This window comes from Amphiura filiformis, chromosome 17 (genome assembly GCF_039555335.1).
Source record: "Amphiura filiformis chromosome 17, Afil_fr2py, whole genome shotgun sequence".
Lineage (NCBI taxonomy): Eukaryota > Metazoa > Echinodermata > Ophiuroidea > Amphilepidida > Amphiuridae > Amphiura > Amphiura filiformis.
This window is the reverse complement of record NC_092644.1, coordinates 9,082,829-9,107,995: the sequence shown is the minus strand read 5'-3', so window position 1 is coordinate 9,107,995 and position 25,167 is coordinate 9,082,829. Positions and strand designations below refer to the sequence as shown.

At 36.6% G+C, this 25,167-nt stretch overlaps 1 protein-coding gene across 1 annotated transcript in view; it reads left to right on the top strand.

Moving 5' to 3' along the window:
• LOC140138368 (hemicentin-1-like) overlaps positions 1 to 5,421 on the top strand; it is a 177,172-nt gene extending 171,751 nt beyond the window's left edge. The window contains 4 exon segments of the mRNA XM_072160275.1: positions 313 to 444; positions 1,743 to 1,869; positions 3,302 to 3,497; positions 4,317 to 5,421. Coding sequence (XP_072016376.1) covers positions 313 to 444; positions 1,743 to 1,869; positions 3,302 to 3,497; positions 4,317 to 4,511 — 650 coding nt within the window. The 3' untranslated portion in view covers positions 4,512 to 5,421.
• Positions 5,422 to 25,167: the final 19,746 nt, after the last annotated feature.

Below are 25,167 nucleotides of genomic sequence, written 5' to 3'. Positions count from 1 at the left end.
TAATACATCTTGCAAGTAGTGAATTAATTATTTTGTGCTGTGAATGAAATTTGCAGTATCACCTTCCTTAACCCCATGAGAACTACCTGTCGATTGGCCAGAAAGAAGTTTTCATTATCAATTGGACCAATCAGCAACATTGTTTGAATAATTTCACCACCCAAAAAATTGGGGCGAATTATTTGCAAAGCTCCATTCTGATTGGTGATTAAAGTGAAGATATTATGTAATTGACCAATCATAGGCAATGTTAGATCGGCAGGTAGTGCTCAGGGGGTTAATTCAATTTTCAATTTTTTTGTTGGATTTCAGATGTGGATGAGTGTAACCTGCCAGAAACAAGAACTCAAATCTGCAGAGGAATTTGTGAAAATACGGATGGATCATATAACTGTCTGTGCCCGATGGGTTATAGGCTTCAAACCAATGGCATCTCATGTACTGGTAAGTCTGTGTTGGAGAAAACTGGTTCCTGCTAATTCTGGGGGAGGGGGGGCACTTCAATATGAAATAGATATAGGTGTAGGGCTGGCACTTTTGCACAAAGGGCCATTCGGTGAGAGCAAAATGTAAAAAATATGGGGTCATTGGGTGAGAGCATGATTTTTGGCATTCGGTGAGAGCAAAGTGTATAAAAAATATGGGGTCATTGGGTAAGAACATGACCTTTTTTTGAATGGAACCTTTGGGTGAGAGCCAAAACAACACCAAAGAAACCTCGAACATCGAATTTCTAGTTCTAAATGGCTTCAAATTTCTTTGTTTTTTCAAAATAAGTAACAAATTCAGTGATAAATGAAAGTTGCTGTTCAAATTGAAAAATAAGGGTCTTTGGGTGGCAGGTAAAATGGGAAAATGGGGGTCTTCAGCTGACAGAGCATTTTCGTAAAAAAATATGTGGTCTTTAGGTAACAGCAACACTGAAAAAGGGGGTCTTAACAGCCCTACATGCGTCACCTCCAAAGCCAAAGTGGGAGTGGGGGTTGCTTATTTATTGGTTTCCCATGTTCAAAGAAGGTGTTCTTGTGAAGGGCCTTCAAAGAACCTGAAATAATAATAATATATACTTTTAATTTGAATGAAATGGAATAATTGTATTAAAATACAATTATTCCATTTCATTCAAATTTATTTCCTTAGTTAGGCCTTAAAAAATGTTTGATTGGCGTAAACCTACCGACCCTAAAATTAGGCCCGACCCTCCTTTTTTTGGCAAAAAAATAAATAAATAAATAAATAAAAATAAATTAATTAAATGAAAATAAATCAGGGATGTAAATCTTCCAGAAATTTGGCCATAAAAAAAAAGCCGGAAATGTAATTTCCGAAATTGGATGATAATTTGTCATAAAAAGCCAAAAAAAAAACTTTTTTAGGATGAGGGTGATACCCTGTAGCCTAATCCCTGGACAAACCCCTCTAAATGTTCCATAACATGTGCAAGCCGGCTGCCACCTGTCCAAGGACCAGATGGATGTTCAGGAAATGGATATGTTGCCCATTTACATCCCTGATAAATTAGATTAAAAAAAAAAGATAAAAGTTCTAAGGTCTTTATCAAACACAGTTTACAGCTTCAAAAGAAAAAAAAAAAAAGACCCTGCCCTACTTACCCTTTTTTATATTACCTAAATCAAATTATTTTATTAGCCCTTATACTTGAAATAACATCATAAATGACTTACATAATAAACAAGGTGTTATTATTTACATGTTTTTCTGTCATTTTTGTTCATCACTAGATGTTGATGAATGTGCAGAACGCAGCGCTACATGCCACTCGGATCAGAAATGCTTCAACACCAAGGGTGGCTATAGCTGTGTTGATGTGTCATGTCCGAGATACTACAGTAAAGATCCTACATCAGAGTAAGTACTTATTTCTTTCTTTATTCTTTCTTTCTTTCTTTCTTTTCTTTCTTTCTTTCTTTCTTTCTTTCTTTCTTTCTTTCTTTCTTTCTTTCTTTCTTTCTTTCTTTCTTTCTTTCTTTCTTTTTTCTTTTTTCTTTCTTTCTTTCTTTCTTTTTTCTTTTTTCTTTCTTTCTTTCTTTCTTTCTTTCTTGCTCGCTTTCTTTCTTGCTTGCTTGCTTGCTTGCTTTCTTTCTTTCTGCCTTTCTTTCTGCCTTTCTTTCTGCCTTTCTTTCTGCCTTTCTGCAGGGTAGCCCCTTCAAGTAAAACAATGATTTCCAAGGAGGCCCTGCATCAAAAAGTACAACATTCTTATACAGTTAAAACAAATTTAAAATTACATATAAATACATGTAGATTACATTAATTAATTATTTTACGATACAATTTAAAAAATACATATATGAGGACACAGATAGATTATGATGCAGATGGAATAAACAAATTTATGAAGAATGAATCCTATGCTTAAATTGAGAGAGGCTCATGGATTCATAATTACATTTAATATCAGCAGAAAGACTGTTTCAAATTTTGTCAGCACATGAATTAAAAGTCCTTCCCTGCATTAATATTCCATGACACTTCGTGGAGATTAAAGTTGGTTTGACTCCTTGTGCCTTTAGAATGCATGCTATACATGAAATTAAATTGAAATGATATGACTTGTAGTAACTTGGAGCCATACCTTTAAGGTATTTGAATATTAACAGGTGTTCTAATATCAGCAGTACCTGAGTATATTTGACTATTCCAGTTGAAATCACCTGTAGAAGAATTTGGAAATATGTAACACAGAGGGAGTATGTTTTTCAGATATAATTGGTCAGGGTTAATCATTTTGAGATCCAAACTCCCCCTGTATCTATGGCTTTTCCTATATCTTCCACAACTGGAGTGAGTATTTCAAATGGAAGTTACCCAATTGTCTATTCTCTTCAAAACTCATATACTCCCTCTGTGGAAGCAGTGGCGTAACTAGGGGTGGGGGTGGGGAGAACGTGCCCAGGGTGGCGTCAAATTGACCAATTCGGCATTAATTCTGCGCCCCTTTTTCATGCGCTTCGCACGCATTTCAGCACAAAATCAATTGAAAGAACATTTTAAGACCGATATCAACTTCTAGTAACCAAAATTAATTAGTGGTAGGCCTTATTTGTCCAAAATTTCGCGCGCTCCGTGCGCAATTGTTTCAAAAATGGGGGGGGGGGTGTAAGATATTCTCAGGTGGGGGGTAGGGGCGCCAAATCTATTTCCTGCCCAGGGTGCTGGATTAGCCAAGTAGCTGCCATATGTTAAATGCTGAAATAAATAAAGTGGCAAGATTATGATCTGATATAAAAGTGATGTGAATGACGTAATCAAATTGTTCTTATTTTTCTTAATGTTACAGCTCTTGCATCAAGACATGTCCAAATGACAACTACGCATGTCGACGGCTGTCCGACACCATCAAGTACCAAACGTTAGCTTTGCCCAAGAATCTGCCGATGAGGATCGATCTTATCCGATTGGTGGTTGTGAAAAACGATAACACGCAACACAGAAATTCATATTTTAATATTAAAGACAGAGAAGAAGCTGAAAATGTGAGTATATGGTGCACAGAGCAAGTCTCTAGTTTTGATAATTTGGTGGACCATATATTTAAGAATATATATAAGTAAATACTATATATTACTGCTGACTCGTGCCCCAAATATCCTAAGGTTATAATAATAAGGGTATATTTTCGTCGTTTATCACTGCCAGATGAAATGATCAGGTTTTCCTATGTCAAATCGATGAATATCTGAACGTGTACGTTTTCAAGATTTTGTACACATTGTACTTTTCACTTTGCATTTGAAGGGGTACGGAAAGTGTGTGAACGTGTAAATGTGTTAAAGTAAACCTTGCCATAAATATACCACTTTTTCGAGAAATTTGGACCCATCGATATACTAATTGTTCAAAATTTTGGCCAGTAGTGTATATATAGTGCTCATGGGCTTCAAATGACCACAAGATATTCTAGGCTAGCCCAGGCTATAGGAGAGTTGATAGATGTGTCCTATTTGTATCCATTGGGCTTTTCCATTTAAAATCCAGACTCCCCTGTGCAAGATTTTGGAAATATCTTCCACAGGGGAGTATGAATTTCAAATGGAATAACCACAGCAGCTCCATTTGAAACTCTCCCTCCCTCATTGGAAGATTCAGATTGAATCTTTATCAGCGGATGTATGAAATTAAAATGGAGCTGGCCAATGTATTCATTCTATTTGAAGTTCATACTCCCCCTGTGGAAGATATTTCCAAAATCTTCACAAGGGTAGTGTGGATTTTAAATGGAACAGCCCACTAAGTAATCCTTTTTCTTGTAAAAACTGCCTATACTTATCATCTTCCATTTATTTATTTTTCAGTACTGCAATTGTCGACCGCTACCGTTTGGAATTCGAAGGGAAGGCGGGAAAGGAGTGCTGTATACCACCAAAGTTTTAGATGAACCCAAATTATATCGACTCACCGTACAAGCACAGGGCTACACTGACAGGAATATTCTGGAATATTCAACAGAATTTGTTATATACATCTCAGTCTCATCTTATCCATATTAAAGCTACACCACAAGATTTCAAATGGGATGTTACCATGGCAACAAGTTAAACTTTAAGGATACTGCAAGATATCAAAGTGGTGTTACCATGGCAACAAGTTACTCGGACTTTATTGGAATGGTTATTGTCAAGCTAAACAGAATCATGTTTGGTCACTTTGTTTCAAACGATATGAAAGACTGACAGTAGGAATTCTGTTTGATATGGTTCGAGTAATGTGGGTTGATTCGATCCGAAGCAGATTTGAAATTTAACAGGCGAAGATGGTTTGGAAGTATGTTAGGAGTTCACAATTGTTTAGGTGTCTAGTTCCATTCCATGTATGGTTTTGTGGACATCAAAAAAAAAGTTGGATTTTGTTATTTAAGATGCAGGGACTTTGAATTCCACAGTTCTTGTTTATTTTGTACAGCGAAAATATTTGTAAAATTTCTTCCACTGAAATGCTGTGTATTGTTTGTATTATTGTTGATGTTCAAATTGTTCACACAAACACTGTTGGTCACAATGTTATATTATATAACAAAGACTGCTCCTGTTTTTGTGTGAAAAGTTTGAAAATAAGCTACTGAAAATGAAATATATTTTTATGTATAATAGTTATGTACATTATTGAATTAATAAGAATGTTAATGATGAATGTTTAATTATGGGTTTTAAAATTATACCAAATTAGGTATAAATGATTATCAAAAGCAGTGGTGAGGGGCCATTAACAATTGGTCTATTCCAGTTGAAATCCATACACCCCCTATGGAAGACATGACCTTAATTTCCCACACAGGGAGTGTGAATTTCAAACAGGGATACCTGAATTTGAAATCTACACCCCTTGTGTTGGGGTAGATTAACTCTCTCCACGCGGGTGTCGACTGCAGACGACATGTTTCAAAAATTGTTTAAAAATTCAAAAATGTCAGAAATTTAAATTTTCATGACCATATTTGGAATCAGCATTTAAAATGAGTACAAACAAGCCTAGTATTGGTTCAGTGGTTCTTTAGATAGCTCTTGATATTTTGAGAAAATATCTCAAAATTTGGACTTTTATGTTGAAGCTTATGGCTAGCGCGCAGAGCATTAAGGTCATGTTTTCCATGGGTGTGTAAGGATTTCAACTGGAATTGCCCAATACATTTTCTAATTTGTGATATTTTGTTACTAAAAGTTTGCTACTAAATTTTGAATCAAATTCAATTTTTAATATAACATCACAAAATTTATATATAATAACTTTAATTTTCCAGCAATTAGTATGAAGTATATGTCATAAGTACATATAATTGGGGTTATTACACTGATGTGTTTCAGTCCAGATGTGGACCCAATCGCATGTAAAAGTGGATTGATGTGAGCCTGGATTACTTGTAATTTGTAGTATGTTCACATGTTTTTATAAAGATACAAAAATGTGCTGCAAATTGAATTTATGAAATATTTAAAGTATAGATGAATAAAAAATAAATCAGGGTAGGGTGGGGCAGTTGATGTGTTACAGTAAATAATTGATTAGGTTCCCATACTAAAGGGGTTTCAAATGAACTCTTTCTGGTACCAAAATTATATGTATACAAGGTATTTCAAATTAACTCTTTAAGGGACCAAAAAATAGCAAAAATTAGACCCCGTGTACACAGAGCCTGAAGTCGACTTTGAACTTGATTTGTTTGTGTGTAAACAGGGTCGCCATGTTTTGAACTCAACTTCAGAAGTCGACTTCAAATGATGACCCGGAGCAACATTTGTCGAATTCAAAGTCTACATCAAACTCGACTTTGTTTTGAACTCGACTACTGTGTAAACACCCCATCAAGAAATAATTTATGCTAATCCTTAGTCACAATCTGAATTCGATGTCGCAATTTGTGTAAACAGGGTAGATCCCCAAGAAAGATAAAATTGTTGAAAGTATGGTAATTATATTTTTTTATAAAGAACTCTGGCTAGAGTGTTTTATAAGTTCAAATTACCAACAGTGTTATAGAATCTTTTAAAAACCATATGTCTGTAAGACCTAAAAAAGAAAATTATTTGATTGGTGTAACATAAAAAAAAATTAGGGTAGGTAGGTCGGATTTTTTTAAAAAAGTTTTAAAGCTGTAAATTGTGTTTGATAAAGGCCTTGAAACTTTTTTCTTCCTGTTTTAAAATTTAACTAAATAATTTTATTTATTTATTTATTTATTTTTTGCAACAAAAATTAAAAATAAACTCTAGGGTCGGACCTAATTTTAGGGTCAGTTGGGTTACGCCAATCAAACTAGTTTTTTTTCCCCTAATATAACCAAATATTTTAAACTATTTTAAATTTGTAGTCAACCATATTTATGCAGGACCAATCAGATTGAAATTCCCATTTGGTTAAAATGACATGAAATTTTAGCCACAATTTCACTTTGTACAAGGCTGACATTGTTTTATTCAGTAATGTCAACCCTATGTATATGTGCATTTTAGATATCGTAAAATCATGTTAAATGACTTTCATTTACAAAATTTACTTATATCTACGTCTATAAGTATGTTATATTTTATGTACCACTCTTAATATTGTTAGTGTATCAACTAATATATTCATCTCAAATTATATTATTAAGCCTTCAAAATCTTTGTTTGACATAAAGCTGCACTCATGCTAAATAATGATTTAATCAAAATGAGAACTGAATGTCGTTACGGAGAACAACATATGACATCTGTTGCAAATTACCCACTGTCATAGCTCTGACTATTATAACTCACGACTTCAGGGTAACAAGTCAACTTTATGTCAAACAAAATGCTTTGAAGGCATACCATTTTTAAAGAGAGAAAGAAATGCGAGTTGTTGCGTGAGAGGAGTTGCGAGTTATGTAAGTGGGGTGTATTTATTCTTTGACTGTGAGATAATATGTAAAGGAAACTTGTAAAAAGAATATACTTTCCATTAGGATTTATTTTCCTGTGTATTATGAATTGAATTTTGGGTGATTTGAAAGTCAAATATGACTTTGTTATTTGTATGTGCTTAATAAATGGATACCCCAAGATAAATGGAAATACTGCAGTCTAATTCTTAAATTCTGTGATCTCTACAAAGGCCTACATGCATGGTCCTTTATGGCCATTTTAAGGGGGTACTACACCCTTCGATAAATTTGTGACTATTTTTGCACTTTTCTCTAAAACTAATAACACACTGGTAACAAAATTATGTATATTATAGGGGCAAGGAATCTTAATTACTACACTGGAATTTCAGTGACGCAAGACAAGCGGTTCGTTACTTATGATAAGAAATGAGGTACCGCTAGGATGTACCTCATTTCCTATCATATATAGGCTACTGAACCGCTTGTCTTGAGTCACTGAAATTTCAGTGTAGTAATTGGATTCCTTGCCCCAATAATATACATAACTTTTGTTACCAGTGTGTTTTTAGGTTTTGAGAAAAATACAAAAATAGTCACAAATTTACCACAGGGGTGTAGTACCCCCTTAACCAACTTGATAGCTTTTGGAAAGTGGAAACTTCGCTTAATAGTATGGACATGTAATTGTACTTTGATGTTAAGCTGTTTCAAGATCCAATCATGGTAGGTATTATAATACCTACCATGATCCAATATAGTATGCCCACTACCGGGGTAGGCAATTTGATCTACTTTCAATGCAGTAAAATGTGACTAAAATGATTTTACTGTATTGAAATTAGTCAAATAGACTGATATAAATTGCTGCTGCCGTGGAAACCGAGCTACTAAATGGATCTACAAATGACTTAAAGGGGGTAACCCTATTGGTTTTGGATATGGATTGTCTTTAAAATTACATAATAATATCAAATATCGCCTCCTTTATGCTGCTTTGTGAAAAAACGAGAGCATTTTCAGCGTAAATGTGAATAAATAGCCAAATTTGCAATCCAATACCTTGGTATACGTGAATTGCATTCTGGGCAGGCAATGACGAATGCTGACATACTGTACAATGCCCGGCCCGTATTGAACGGAAAATGTTTTTTTTTTCGTACCGTTTCAAAAAAAAAAGGAAACAAAATATATTTCCCCTTGCAATATGTACATTTCAAATGAATATTAAAAAGGTTTGGGTAAAATGGAGAGGAAAAAAAACCTTCCGAGACCGGGTTTTGAACCGGGTACCTCTCGGGTAAAAACAAACGCGCTAATCAATTGAGCTATTTAAGGAGGCACACAGGATCACTAATTATCCATTATTATTCACCTCATAACTCGAAAACTATTTATGTAAAGTATATAAAAGTATACATTTTTTGAACGGAAATGACGCTTACTGTTGCCGTTTTCATAACTATATACGGCGCACCGTCTCCTCAGCAGTTAGTGTGGTTCGCTTTTTTCACAGAATGTGTATGACGCGAAACCAAAGTAGCTGTTGCGGAGACTGATATTTCGTTCATAATTCCCTCCCAGAAATCCAAAGTATTTACCATTGTTTACAAACTGGTAACCTGTAAAACCGCTGTGATTCATGATTTCTCCGGAAATACATCGACTTGGAGCGTCAAATTTCAGGATAGTAATGAGAAAAATAGTATCTATTATGTGATACCAAAACCTCATCAACAATGAAAAAAAATCGGGGGATGATGCTGTCGATCGGGTTACGGACCTTTAAAAAGAAAGTACTATAATATATCCATACTATGATTATGAATGAAGTTCCCACTTTCCAGACACCGAAAAGTTTGTTAAAATTACTAAAAATTACCATTTTCAGCCTAATATTGGAAAAATTGACATAAACATGCATATTTAGTCCCTGTAATCATTTAAAGGCCCACAGATGAAAAACTGTAGACATTCATCATCATTAACTTTTTTGCGGAGTGCGCACAAAATTTGGAATGTGCATGCTTGTCGTACTTTTTAATGACTGAATTTTTTTGGATCCCCTTTTTAGGACCCCAAATTTTGTTGACCCCCATATTTTCCACCCCCCACTAGTGCTATAAACAATTTTATGACCCCCTATACAATATGATCGTCGTAGCTCCATATTTAGAAAGTTTGTAGGGGCCCAGGAGCCGCGGTCCCCACTCCCAACGAAATTGACATCATTTTCAATGATAATGTAGGCCTGCAGTTGGATTCAATACCCTTGGATTCCAATACCCCCCTTGGATTCCAATACCCCCCAGTTCCAATACCCCCCCCATCATCATCATTGAGATATTTAGTGCCGGTTGTCCGCCCAGCAAACGCAAAAATAATTTTTCAAACGTTATAAACGTGTTATAAACTCATTTTGGTTTTGGTCAAAACCTTTTTTTAACATTTAGGCCTAAATGTTATTAAAGGCCATGAAAACATTTTTGAAATGTTTTATATGAAAACAACAGCATTTTAAAAAAGCCTCAAAATGTTACCGCAAAATATTTTTGGCAAACATTTTTGCACAATATTTTGCCAACAGCAAGTTTTCAAAAATGTTTTCTGAATGTTATTAAATGTTTTACCCCCCCCCCTCATTTCGCCCACCCCATTACCAGTGTTGGAGGACTCAGGACTCGGACTCGGACTCGAGTCCTTTTTTCAAGGACTCGGACTCGGACTTGGACTCGGAAGCTAAGGACTTGGACTCGGACTCGGACCCCAAGGACTCGGGGACTCGGCTTCGAGTCCTCCTCGAGTCCGGCAAAATAGGGTCTATTTAGGTCTTTTATTTTCGTTCATTGTAAACTTTTTATGCTAGATCAATGATCACATCACATGATTAATTTAAGTAGTTTTGCATGCAAATAAATTCAGTTTGTAAATAAAAGTACGTCTACAATCAAAAAGCAAGATTGCTTTCAGTTATATCTTTAATTGGTTAAATGGATTTTAATCATATCCGTTTGTTTTTACATGACTGCTTTGTTAGACGCAAGTCTAGAATGTACATGAATAATAATAATACTCTGGGCACTCAAGTTAAATTTTGATAGGGGTGTGCGGCGCCGAACTTTGGGAAATATAAGAACTGATTTGGGGGCAACATAGGGGCTTGATGAACTGAAATTTCAACATTTATGTGGAGGTCTGTTAACTAAAATTGGACAAAATTATAGGCTTTGGAGCTAACAAATTCAAAATATTTCAGAGTGTTAGGACCCCTGACCGGCGGACATACCCGTACCATCTTTACATGTGAGTGACCCACACCCCCAGAATAATACTGCATAGGCCTACAGCCAGATCCAACACCTCTTCATTTGGCACCTGGGGTTTGGTCATATTGCATCTTTTGCCTCTCTTAAACACATATTTACTTTATACTCGGTTTCCAAGGTATGCTACCTAAGGGTAAAAATTTTTGACCGATCGAAAGGGAGGGTGGAAGAAATTTTTGGCAAGCCGAGAGGGGGGAACAAGCAATTTTTGGCACATATGGGGCACCTTTCAAATAAAACGCTCTAAAAAGGCTTAGAAAACAGTACGGAAACGCTTACATAATACAGATTTCCCTGCTCGCTGCACTCGAAACATAATTATCTAAACCATTTAAAGTTTGTAAATTGGGATCCCACAAAAATGGCATGTGCAATGGGGTGCAAAGTTTTTTGGCAGGTCGGGAGGGGGGTCAAACGATTTTTGGTAGGCCGAGAAGGGATAAGCAATTTCACCCCTCCCCGAGGTCAGCATAATTATATGCTAGGTTGGACTAGCAAATTATGTATTTACAAGAAGATAACATAGAACTAAAATTCTGGTTAAGTATAGGCTATACGTTGATAAAGTATTGGTGAAAACCCCGGGGCTTGAATACATAAGGACTCGGACTCGGACTCGAACATTGAGGACTCGGACTCGGACATCAGAAATTAGCAGGGACTCGGACTCATTGGACTCAGACACCAAGGACTCGGACTCGGACTCGGATGATGAGGACTCGACTACAACACTGCCCATTACTTTGTCCCTCGGAAAAAAGGCCCGGTACCGCCACTACTAAGTTTTAACTTAGTAGGCTATTTCTTGAACTTTCCGATCAGACGGTGTCCGCTGGCGTTCGTGATGTGACTTCAGTGTTGCTAAAACCTTCTTCCAGTCCATAACGTTGAAAATCTATGAAAAAACCGCCCAAGCTGCTTTCAAGACAAATAGATGCAATGAGGCATAAATCGTCAAAGGTAGCCCAATTTAGGCGAAAAATCGCGTTATTCCTGTTGCTACCTCCTTTACGGTCCATTTTTGATAGGTAAAATTACGTGGGGATGCAAAATAACCAAAGGAGTCATTCCTGTCTCTAATAAAACGAATGGTGGCGTTCGTCGAATCAGTATCAGATTCTTCCCAGCCTATTTCAGCCCTATTTAAAATGTTTAGGGCAGACTCCGGACTTTTGTTTTGTTCATCACTTTACATGTCAAATAGCAAGCACTAGTATAGGCAGCGCGAAAACGTGCATGTTCAAATACCCTATGATCTGGCATGGGCAGGCCTAAAGGGGGGAGGCAAACATATCAAAGGGGGCCGGGTGGAGGGGGCAATGTCGAAAGGGCTGAGAGCAAATACTTTTTTTTGGGGGGGGGCAAGCAAGTTTTGGCAGACCATTCTGAGAATTCACATCCCCGGGGTACAGATCATCCCCGTAACCCCCTGGCTATATATATATATATATATATATAGTATAAATAAATAAATAAATAAATATACAGATGGATGTTGGAGGTCAATTCTTAAAAATCGTCAACGAAAGTTTTCCCAAAGGCCACGCTTTGCAGAAGATCTTTAATAAGAACACAATAAAAGTATCATATAGCTGCATGCCTAATATGAAGACAGCTATAGACACACACAACAATAACATTACGAAGGCTCAATTGCCAAAACAAGAAGCAAAACCATGTAAGTGTAGAAAAAAACCTGAGTGTCCGCTGAACGGAGAATGCAGGGCGTCTAACATCATCTACCAAGCAATTGTAAAATCTGATAAAGGAGAAGAATCGTACGTAGGCCTAACCAGCAACGAGTTTAAGCTAAGACTCGCTAACCACAAGCAATCTTTCAAAAACGAAAAGCACAAACACCAGACAGAACTCTCCAAACACATCTGGAAGCTAAAGGACAATAATGTTAATTTCACTATCGAATGGAAAATATTGAAGTATGCCAATGCATACTCAAATGTGAGCAAACGATGCAACTTATGCATCATGGAGAAATACTTCATCATACGCCACCCCAAAATGGCATCTTTGAATAAAAAACTGAACTAATTAGCGCATGCCGACATGCGGCAAACTTCAAACTGAAAAATCTCGCGTAAAAATCTCGCGTAGACACAACCTATACTCTCGCGAGAGTTAAATGCGCGCGCGAGAGTTAAATGCGCACGCTAATTCCGCAATTACGCACAGGAAAGATACACTTCATCTTGTTTTGTTTTGTTTTCATTACATTTGACTATCCCTGATGAGAGGAGACAGCAGTCTTCTTGAAACAAGTTTGTAGGATATGAATAAAATTTAATGAACTGATCCATCTGTATATTTATTTATTTATCGCTCCTTTACACTTAAAGTTGAGCACTCTCTGAAGAAACTTTAGTTCATTACTTTGTATATATAGTATATATATATATTACAATATATACAATAGAGTCCCTGATCATCACTGATTTCTGCCTTTGGTGAATAATGACCTATTAGAATGTTTGAATCTCGCGCGTATAGGCATAGGCATATACAACAGGAAATGAGAAAAAAATTGAAATTTAACAAAACAAAATGTTCTAGCACCCCCCATCACACACGACACGTTCTGAGAATTCTATAAATATAATCAGGCCAAGAAGTTTATATGTAGATCGATGTTTTAGTAAAAGAGCACTGTTATAAAATGTTCAAAAGTTACAAAATCGAAAAATGAAAAGAAAACTGATTATTACTGAAAACAAAATACTCTTTAATTTCCTATTCACAAATTTTGAATAGTACTCAAATTGCTTTGTCAAAATCTGGAGGCCTAATAATTCATGTTGCAAGTGAAACGTGTGAGCGGTCAGTATATGATAGGCCTATGAATGTTTTTTCTCAGCATAGCAAATCCCGGGAGCAAATCAGAATCGTTTAAAACTTGAATTTGCGCTTTAAAACCTCTAATTAGGAATGACTGACAGCATATAGGCTTAACAAATCACTTTTCGACATAATTGCATAATCTGCCGGCTGCCCCCCATTCCGAATAGGAAAAAGTTGACAGTATTCTCCAATTAAATCAAACAAAAAAAAAAAAAAAAAAAAGGAAAATAGTTTTTGTATAAAATACGGATTTTTGACCAGTTCTATATGATTTTAAAAAAACAAGCTTGGAAAATGTAGAAAAGAAGAAGAAGAAAAACAAAATCATTAGAGAAGTGGGTGGGGTTCGAACCCGGGATATACGTGTGATATGAAGAAAACACGTCAGAGCGCGCTAACCGATTGCGCCACGAAGGAAAAGATACATATTTGAGGTAAAACGACAAACTTAATGAAAAAAAAGTCGAGCGTTTGTAAAAAATAATTGATATCTCTCATCTGTGTTTTATTTGCATGATTAACAACAGAAATCAAACTTTATCCATATTTAAGCAATCAAAATACAAGACAAAGGCAATTCAATCCCCCCTTTTTAAGCGGGGGGGGGGGGGGGAACAATACGCCGCCGCAAGGCTTTCAGAATAACATTTGTTATTGAAACAATGCGCCAAGTTTATGCACCGTGTCCAACTGCCTTATAGGATATTTCAACTTTTATATATTTTCCTAAAATGATGTAATACAAATATTTGTGTGGAAATACACGCATATAATGCTCATATTTAAGCTTTTTAAGGAACTATAATGACATTGCACTTCCGGTCCGTTGGAAGTGATTTGCCTCCATGTGATTTGAAACGAAATCAGATGGTGTCTGACACGATTTCAATTTTTCTGGTGTGATTTTCTATTTTTTTAAAGCAAATTTCATGGGGGTGGCGGTGAATGACTTTAACTCAAGAGACAATTTTAGTGTCTCTTTTCTGTGATTCTTCAAATTTTAGTAATCATCACAGCAACATACGCAGGGAATTTAACTTTAATAGGCCTATATCAACAAGGGAACAAAGGCCTATATCAACAAAATGACTATTGGACCCCAAGAGATAAATAACACTTGGCCTTTTCCAATATGATTTTCTAATGCTGGCCATGAAAACATTTTTAAAACGTTTTATATGAAAACAGCAACAACATTTTTAAAAAGCCTCAAAATGTTACCGCAAAATATTTGTTGGCAAACATTTTTGCACAATATTTTTCCAACGGCATTAACAGCAAGTTTTCAAAAATGTTTTCTGAATGTTATTAAAATGTCCCCCCCCCACCCCATTTCACCCCACCCCATTACTTTTGTCCCCCGGAAAAAAAGTTCCCGGTACCGCCACTAGGCCTACTAAGTTCTAACCTAGTAGGCCATTTTTGAAACTTGTTCATACAATTTGTGTGAGCATCCGATCGAAATAATGTATGGTCAGGCCCAGACGGTGTCCGCTGGCGTTCGTGATGTGACTTCAGTGTTGCTAAAACCTTCTTCCGGCCCGTAACGTTGAAAATCTATGAAAAAACCGCCCAAGTTGCTTTCAAGACAAATAGATGCAATGAGGCATAAATCGTCAAAGGTAGCCCAATTTAGGCGTAAAATCGCGCCATTCCTGTTGCTACCTCCTTTACGGTCCATTTTTTAATAGGTAAAATTACGTGGGGATGCAAAATAACCAAAAGAGTCATCCATGTCTCTAATAAAACGAATGGTGGCGTTCGTCGAATCAGTATCATATTTTTCCCAGCCTATTTCAGCCCTATTTTTATAGGCAAACTTTTAGGGTAGACTCCAGACTTTTTTTTTTGTTCATCACTTTACACGTCAAATAGCACGTACTAGTATACGCAGCGCGAAAACGTGCACGTTCAAATACCCTATGATCTGGCATGTGCAGGCCTAAAGGGGGGAGGCAAACATATCAAAGGGGGCCGGGGTGGAGGGGGCAAAGATTTTTTGGCATGTCGAAAGGGCTGAGAGCAAGTACTTTTTTTTTTTTTGGGGGGCAAGCAAGTTTTGGCAGACCATTCTGAGAATTCACCACCCGGGGTACAGATCATCCCCGTAACCCCTGGCACTGATAACCTCCGCCTGTATGGGTATGTCATCTAACGACAAGTGTACCGCGGCACACTCTTTAGACCCAACGTGTCTCGAATCAGCGATTCGTCAGTACGCCCCCATTCGTTGCATCAAAGAGAGGATCTGGGCGATTTGTCATTTCACATCTGCACGTAGTTTTACCTATACTAAAAATGCACCATAAACGAGGTAGCAACAGGCGACACCGTGACTTTGCGCCCAACTTGGGCTACCTTTGACAGTTTGGGCCTCATAGGAGCTCACGTTCAAGAAAATATTTAGGCGGCTTTTTAAGTTGTTGTCGGCGTCTTTGGCCGTAAGAAGTTTGTAGCAACACTGATGTCACGTTGCGAATGCCGGCAGACACCGTCTGGGTTGGACATGGCGGTGTTCACTGCATCAAAACTCGGAATAATCAACAACAAAATGGTAAATTTTGTTCTTGTCATCAAAATTTAACAACATTAAAGAAAAAAATATGTAAAAACGTTATGTTTATCTGGGTTCTAAATATGAACATTCAAAATGACTTAAGTTGTTATTTTTGTGATTATTTTGACGGATTCTTCATGGTCGTAAGAGTAACTTAGGATAAGGCCCTTCACAATTGATTTTGAGTTTACTGTTTCCCGCCTGCATCCAAAATTGAGAAATGCAAAATATTTAATTATTTTCTTTTTATTTGACATTTTCTCTGTTAAATGACATTTTAATAACATTTATTTGCTACTTTCTTACTTTGATCATCCTAACTATGATGCTGAACAAACAATGAACACCCCTACATTATCATCAATGTATAAAATCAACCATAATTGCAAAATAATTAAATCCGCAGTGCCAAAATGTGCTGTTCATATTGGGCTGTAACCACTCGTTTCAAAATAAAGAAAATAATAAGTAATTAATAATTAATAATTAAAAGTTACCTCGTGCCTTTTTGAAAATCTTGAACAGTAAACTAAGATTTTAATTTGAAGGGCCTAAACCTCTATGAGGGACCTTTCAATATTTACGCCAGGGGTGAGTGGGTGGTTTTTGGCCTAGAGGGGGGATCTGAATTTTACTTAAACCGTGAGGGGGAGAAAAAACTATTTTATGATTCCCTACGTTTGTATGCAAAAAGATTGTGATTCACATTTAGAAAGTTTGCAGTGGGGTACGGCAGCCATCCCCGACAAAAATTTGACATTTTTTAATCATAAGGTAGGCCAACAGTTGGAATCCAATACTTACTTCTCCCTCCCATCGTCATTGTTATATTTCAAAACACATGGCATGGGAACATGTGCCAGTTGTCCGCCCAACAAACACAAAAATTATTTTTCAAACGTTATAAACGTGTTATAAACGGGTTTTGGTTTTGGTCAAACCTTTTTTTAACATTTAAATGTTATTAAAGGCCATTGCAAAGCGATATGAAGAAAATCAAGCATTATATTACAATAGATACAATAGAGTCCCTGATCATCACTGATTTCTGCCTTTGGTGAATAATGACCTATTAGAATGTTTGAATCTCGCGCGTATAGGCATAGGCATATACAACAGGAAATGAGAAAAAAAAATGAAATTTAACAAAACAAATGTTCTAGCATCCCCCATCACACACGACACGTTCTGAGAATTCTATAAATATAATCAGGCCAAGGAGTTTATATGTAGATCGATGTTTTAGTAAAAGAGCACTGTTATAAAATGTTCAAAAGTTAAAAAATCGAAAAATTAAAAGAAAACTGATTATTACTGAAAACAAAATTCTCTTTAATTTCCTATTCACAAATTTTGAAAAGTACTCAAATTGCTTTTTCAAAATCTGGAGGCCTAATAAATAAATAAATACTTACTTTATTTTTATAGTGTAATAATTCATGTTGCAAGTGAAACGTGTGAGCGGTCAGTATATGATAGGCCTATGAATGTTTTTTCTCAGCATAGCAAATCCCGGGAGCAAATCAGAATAACGTTTTAAACTTGAATTTGCGCTTTAAAACCTCTAATTAGGAATGACTGACAGCATATAGGCTTAAAAAATCACTTTTCGACATAATTGCATAATCTGCCGGCTGCCCCCCCCCCCATTCCGAATGGGAAAAAGTTGACAGTATTCTCCAATTAAATCAAAAAAAAAAAAAAAAAAAAAAAAAATGTAGAAAAGAAGAAGAAGAAAAACAAAATCATTAGAGAAGGGTTGGGTGGGGTTCGAACCCGGGATATACGTGTGATATGAAAAAACACGTCAGAGCGCGCTAACCGATTGCGCCACGAAGGAAAAGATACATATTTGAGGTAAAACGACAAACTTAATGAAAAAGAAGTCGAACGTTTGTAAAAAATAATTGATATCTCTCATCTAAATACAAGACAAAGGCAATTCAATCCCCCCCCCTTTTTAAGCGGGGGGGGGGGTGGAACAATACGCCGCCGCAAGGCTTTCAGAATAACATTATTTTGTTCTTGAAACAATTCACCAAGTTTATGCACGATATTTCATGTCCAACTGCCTTATAGGATATTTCAACTTTTATATATTTTCCTAAAATGATGTAATACAAATATTTGTGTGGAAATACACGCATATTATGCTCATATTTAAGCTTTTTAGGAACTATAATGACATTGCACTTCCGGTCCGTTGGAAGTGATTTGCCTCCATGTGATTTGAAACGAAATCAGATGGTGTCTGACACGATTTCAATTTTTCTGGTGTGATTTTCTATTTTTTAAAGCAAATTTCATGGGGGGGGGGGTGGCTGTGATTGACTTTAACTCAAGAGACAATTTTAGTGTCTCTTTTCTGTGATTCTTCAAATTTTAGTAATCATCACAGCAACATACGCAGGGAATTTAACTTTAATAGGCCTATATCAACAAGGGAACAAAGGCCTATATCAACAAAATGACTATTGGACCCCTAGAGATAAATAACACTTGGCCTTTTCCAATATGTTTTTCTAATGCTGGCCATGAAAACATTTTTAAAACGTTTTATATGAAAACAGCAACAACATTTTAAAAAAGCCTCAAAATGTTACCGCAAAATATTTGTTGGCAAACATTTTTGCACAATATTTTGCCAACGGCATTAACAGCAAGTTTTCAAAAATGTTTTCTGAATGTTATTAAAATGTTCCCCCGCCCCCCATTTCACCCCACCCCATTACTTTTGTCCCCCGGAAAAAAAGTTCCCGGTACCGCCACTAGGCCTACTAAGTTCTAACCTAGTAGGCCATTTTTGAAACTTGTTCATACAATTTGTGTGAGCATCCGATCGAAATAATGTATGGTCAGGCCCAGACGGTGTCCGCTGGCGTTCGTGATGTGACTTCAGTGTTGCTAAAACCTTCTTCCGGCCCGTAACGTTGAAAATCTATGAAAAAACCGCCCAAGTTGCTTTCAAGACAAATAGATGCAATGAGGCATAAATCGTCAAAGGTAGCCCAATTTAGGCGTAAAATCGCGCCATTCCTGTTGCTACCTCCTTTACGGTCCATTTTTTAATAGGTAAAATTACGTGTGGATGCAAAATAACCAAATGAGTCATCCATGTCTCTAATAAAACGAATGGTGGCGTTCGTCGAATCAGTATCATATTTTTCCCAGCCTATTTCAGCCCTATTTTTATAGGCAAACTTTTAGGGCAGACTCCAGACTTTTTTTTGTTCATCACTTTACACGTCAAATAGCACGTACTAGTATACGCAGCGCGAAAACGTGCACGTTCAAATACCCTATGATCTGGCATGTGCAGGCCTAAAGGGGAGGCAAACATATCAAAGGGGCCGGGGTGGAGGGGCAAAGATTTTTGGCATGTCGAAAGGGCTGAGAGCAAGTACTTTTTTTTTGGGGGGCAAGCAAGTTTTGGCAGACCATTCTGAGAATTCACCCCCCCGGGGTACAGATCATCCCCGTAACCCCCTGGCACTGATAACATCCGCCTGTATGGGTATGTCATCTAACGACAAGTGTACCGCGGCACACTCTTTAGACCCAACGTGTCTCGAATCAGCGATTCGTCAGTATGCCCCCATTCGTTGCATCAAAGAGAGGATCTGGGCGATTTGTCATTTCACATCTACACGTAGTTTTACCTATACTAAAAATGCACCATAAACGAGGTAGCAACAGGCGACACCGTGACTTTGCGCCCAACTTGGGCTACCTTTGACAGTTTGGGCCTCATAGGAGCTCACGTTCAAGAAAATATTTAGGCGGCTTTTTAAGTTGTTGTCGGCGTCTTTGGCCGTAAGAAGTTTGTAGCAACACTGATGTCACGTTGCGAATGCCGGCAGACACCGTCTGGGTTGGACATGGCGGTGTTCACTGCATCAAAACTCGGAATAATCAACAAAAAAATGGTAAATTTTGTTCTTGTCATCAAAATTTAACAACATTAAAGAAAAAATATGTAAAAACGTTATGTTTATCTGGGTTCTAAATATGAACATTCAAAATGACTTAAGTTGTTATTTTTGTGATTATTTTGACGGATTCTTCATGGTCGCAAGAGTAACTTAGGATATTGGGGCCTTTCAATATTTACGCCAGGGGTGAGTGGGTGGTTTTTGGCCTAGAGGGGGATCTGAATTTTACTTAAACCGTGAGGGGAGAAAAACAATTTTATGATTCCCTACGTTTGTATGCAAAAGATTGTGATTCACATTTAGAAAGTTTGCAGTGGGGTACGGCCGCCATCCCCGACAAAAATTTGACATTTTTAATCATAAGGTAGGCCAACAGTTGGAATCCAATACTTACTTCTCCCTCCCATCGTCATTGTTATATTTCAAAACACATGGCATGGGAACATGTGCCAGTTGTCCGCCCAGCAAACACAAAAATTATTTTTCAAACGTTATAAACGTGTTATAAACGGGTTTTGGTTTTGGTCAAACCTTTTTTTAACATTTAAATGTTATTAAAGGCCATTGCAAAGCGATATGAAGAAAATCAAGCATTATATATATTACAATAGATACAATAGAGTCCCTGATCATCACTGATTTCTGCCTTTGGTGAATAATGACCTATTAGAATGTTTGAATCTCGCGCGTATAGGCATAGGCATATCTACCAAAACACGTTTCAAAACGTAAAAAGGGGCCAAGTTTAACAAATCTTTCCTGTGTGGCTTTTCACCCTTTTTTAAACTTGGTCCCATTCAGTAAAGTGGTACCGTAATAACATGAAGAATGAGTCCTAATTTCTACATACAACAATTAGGTTTAAGACAGTTCGAAAGCGGTGCAATATGACGTAGGCTATGTATTATCATAAACATTTGAAGGTTTATGTTTCATTATATTGCGTGTTCATAAAGAGTAGTAGAGTATTATATATACTTAGCAAATTGACTGTCTGTCAACCTGTTACATATTATAGGCCCTACATCTGTACATAAGGCGCAGGATCGCACAAGACGATGAAGAATTTAACAAAGTGAGTATTTGCTACTTTTGCTTAAATCAAAATACATTATAACGTCTTTACGGAAAAACTTCAATCAAGCACGAACATTAATTAATTTACTCTACAAAATGAACACTGACAACTAAGAAAACAAACAAGTAGCCTAAAGATGACTTCGTATGGGTCTTTAGAAACTTTCATAAATGGGACCAAGTTTAAAAAGGGTGAAAAGCCACACAGGAAAGATTTTTAAACTTGGCCCCTTTTTACGTTTTGAAACGTGTTTTGGTAGATATTAATTCTTTTTTTGAGGTAAAAAGATATTGCGCGGTAAGTGGTTCTTTGTAGCCATGCGAGGCGAAGTAGTTGGATATCCATATTTCGCGGTTAATGGTTCTTTGTAGCCCTGCGTGGCAAACTATTTGGATATCCATATTTCGCGATGAGTGGTTTTTTGAAGCTTCGAGGGGCAAACTAGTTGGATATCCATATTTCGCGGTTAGCAGTTCTTTGTAGCCCTGCGGGGCAAACTAGTTGGATATCCATATTTTGCGGTTAGCAGTTTTTGTAGCCTTGCTGCGGCCTATGTTCGATATCCTCATTTCGCGGTTAGTGGTTTTAAACGACCCGTAACCACCCCAATCAGCTGCATGGGGTAAAAGAATTATTTAAAAAATAATAGATGAACCCTATAGTTTATATATGTATTTTCCTGTCATTTCCTGCAAACCTAATAAAGATATTTTGATAATTGAAAATAGTCTTTATCATAAATCGTATTGAAAGAGTCAACAAGCGTCAGAAATTATAATTTGCCATGGAACTTCGGTCATATTTTATTTGAAATATAACTGGATGTTAGGGTCTGCATGCATGGTATGCATAGTATGATGATATACAGACACTGACCTTTCCCTAAAACTATTAAGCAGCAAGTTGTGTATCACACCCATCATGGGTTCGAACCCCTTTATTGTATTTTATTGTTAAACCTGAATAGCGTGATTACTTTTGAATGAGCGGCAGCACACATATTTTGTTTGAGGATAGCTGGATCTATCTCCTTTTCCTCACATCTTCTCTGTAGTACAAAGCTGTCTTTTTATCTAGTGTTTAGACAATGTTTACTCAACCATTGCTATCAATGGATGTTGCCATTTTTGACGACTTCTAACTTTTGAAATGCCCAAAATGAATCAATAAAACCGTGTATAAGATATTTGCGGGGATATTTGGGCGCGATTACAAAAAATTAGAAAATAAATGGGCACTTCTGGGTTGGGTATCTATAGAGGCCCTGCATGAAATTATTGATTGGCTCCAAACAAAGAATTTGAACCGGTGTCCTTCACCGTAGTTATGGCGGAGTACAGTCCATTCAATCAAATGTTGTCATCAACCTATTTGATCGTAGTGCAGGGTTATGTGTGTGAGACGAACTGTCACGGTAGATTGCAATCATGCTTTTGTTGAATGCATTTGAGTAGTCTGCCATATTTACGGGATGATACGTCACATGCAATGCCTCTATAGATTCTATAGAATTTAAGTATGATACATTTTCGATGGTAATATATTTTCACTTTCAAAGTTTGTAGTTTTCATAATTGCAATTTCTGAATATTATATAAAAGGTGGGAATAAGTCTATAAATGAAAGAGTATCGGATCATTTTGAATGTTAATAAATACGAAACGCCGGCGGTAGACACCAGCAATATCAGGGATTGCCGCGATTCTTGCAGTAGCTTTTATGAATAGAATACAATAGTGGATACAATAGCGGATACAATAGCGGAACAATAGAGCTCTCTTACGGGCAAATAAACCTCGTCGCGTTTTGCTAAATTTCACTTCTTCTTTTTCATGAACTAACCGTTATTTCATTAAGTAACCGTTATTTTTAAAACTTGGCAAAACCTCGACGCGAGGTTTTTAATACAACAGGAAATGAGAAAAAAAATTGAAATTTAACAAAACAAATGTTCTAGCATCCCCCATCACACACGACACGTTCTGAGAATTCGATAAATATAATCAGGCCAAGGAGTTTATAAGTAGATCGATGTTTTAGTAAAAGAGCACTGAAATGTTCAAAAGTTAAAAAATCGAAAAATTAAAAGAAAACTGATTATTACTGAAAACAAAATACTCTTTAATTTCCTATTCACAAATTTTGAAAAGTACTCAAATTACTTTTTCAAAATCTGGAAAAAATGGAGGCCTAATAATTCATGTTGCAAGTGAAAAGTGTGAGCGGTCAGTATATGATAGGCCTATGAATGCCTTTTCTCAGCATAGCAAATCCGGGAGCAAATCAGAATAACGTTTTAAACTTGAATTTGCGCTTTAAAACCTCTAATTAGGAATGACTGACAGCATATAGGCTTAAAAAATCACTTTTCGACATAATTGCATAATCTGCCGGCTGCCCCCCCATTCCGAATAGGAAAAAGTTGACAGTATTCTCCAATTAAATCAAAAAAAAAAAAAAAAAAAAAAAAAAGGAAAATATTTTTTGTATAAAATACGGATTTTGACCAGTTCTATATGATTTAAAAAAAAACAAGCTTGGAAAATGTAGAAAAGAAGAAGAAGAAAAACAAAATCATTAGAGAAGGGTTGGGTGGGAACCCGGGATATACGTGTGATATGAAAAAAACACGTCAGAGCGCGCTAACCGATTGCGCCACGAAGGAAAAGATACATATTTGAGGTAAAACGACAAACTTAATGAAAAAGAAGTCGAGCGTTTGTAAAAAATAATTGATATCTCTCATCTGTGTTTTATTTGCATGATTAACAACAGAAATCAAACTTTATCCATACTAGCGGGATACCCGCGCTTCGCGCAGGTCCCCGCTAGATGAGTAAATGGGAGCGTTCACTATAACAGGAAGAAATACTGAACAGGTAGAATCATTGAATCATTATTTTCTAAATCTGTTCTTTCTTACATTTCCCTTTTAGCATCTTTTTTTTTATTTGCTGCTTGTGATTTCCCGTTTCCATGTTTTTTACTTAATTCTGTTCTCATTATTTTAGCTTTTTTTTTTCTTACAATTCCTGATTAGTTTCTTTCCTTCTTTGTTTCGTTCCCGTTTCATTTAGTTACTTTAACCCGTTGGCCTAATTACTCGTACCTTTTTGTCCCCATTTTAATTTTATTTTTCTTTATAGTACCGCTTCATCTTTTCCCGTATTTATTACGTCCTCTCATAGCGTGTCTGCGGACGTGTTCACCCGGTATCCCGTGACCCGTCCATGTACCTTTTTGTCCTTTATTTTTCCTTCTTTCCGTATTATCATGTCCACTGGTCTCTGGCTCGCAAGTCGTGTGGCTCTGCGCCGTTTACGCGCGCATTTGCAAGTTACAAGTTTACAAGTTTACAAGTTTTATTTGTCTCTATGCCACCAAAACATTTGGTATAAGAGAGTTACAATAAGACATAATTATCATAACCTACAATATCATACAATACAACAAAAGTGTCCCCCCAAAAAAAAAAAAAACAAAAAAAAAACAACAAAAACAAACAAACAAACAAACATATAGGCCTAGACCTATTGCAATGACATCTATATCAGAATATGAGTCAATTAAACTTTTTCATAATACAATGACAAAACTTTACAAGTTTTGATAACTCATTACCTCTCTGGCTGTTAAAAAGAGTGTTCATTTTGAGAGTGTTTGGTCTAGAGATGTAAGATTGTTCTAGGAACAGCATCCTCTCTTCAGCCAGAGACGGACATTGGAAAAGATAGTGGAACTCGTCCCCAAGTTGAGCATTTGTACACAAAGGGCATATTCTATTTTGCCGTTCAATGCCCTGGTAACGCCCTGTAACGATCGGTATTTTACTGTTATTACATCTAAATCTACAAAGTCTGATACGGTCGCGTTGGTTGAGGATGGTGAGATATTCTTCAAACTGAAGTTCTGTCTTAAAAATTCTGTAATTAGTACAAGAACTTTTGGCATTTACTTCAGCATTCCATTGTTGTCTAGAGATATCGACAAGCCTTTGACCAATAGTATTCTTAAGCCAAGAATGATTAACCATTTCTAAATCCATGTTCCATAGATATGAG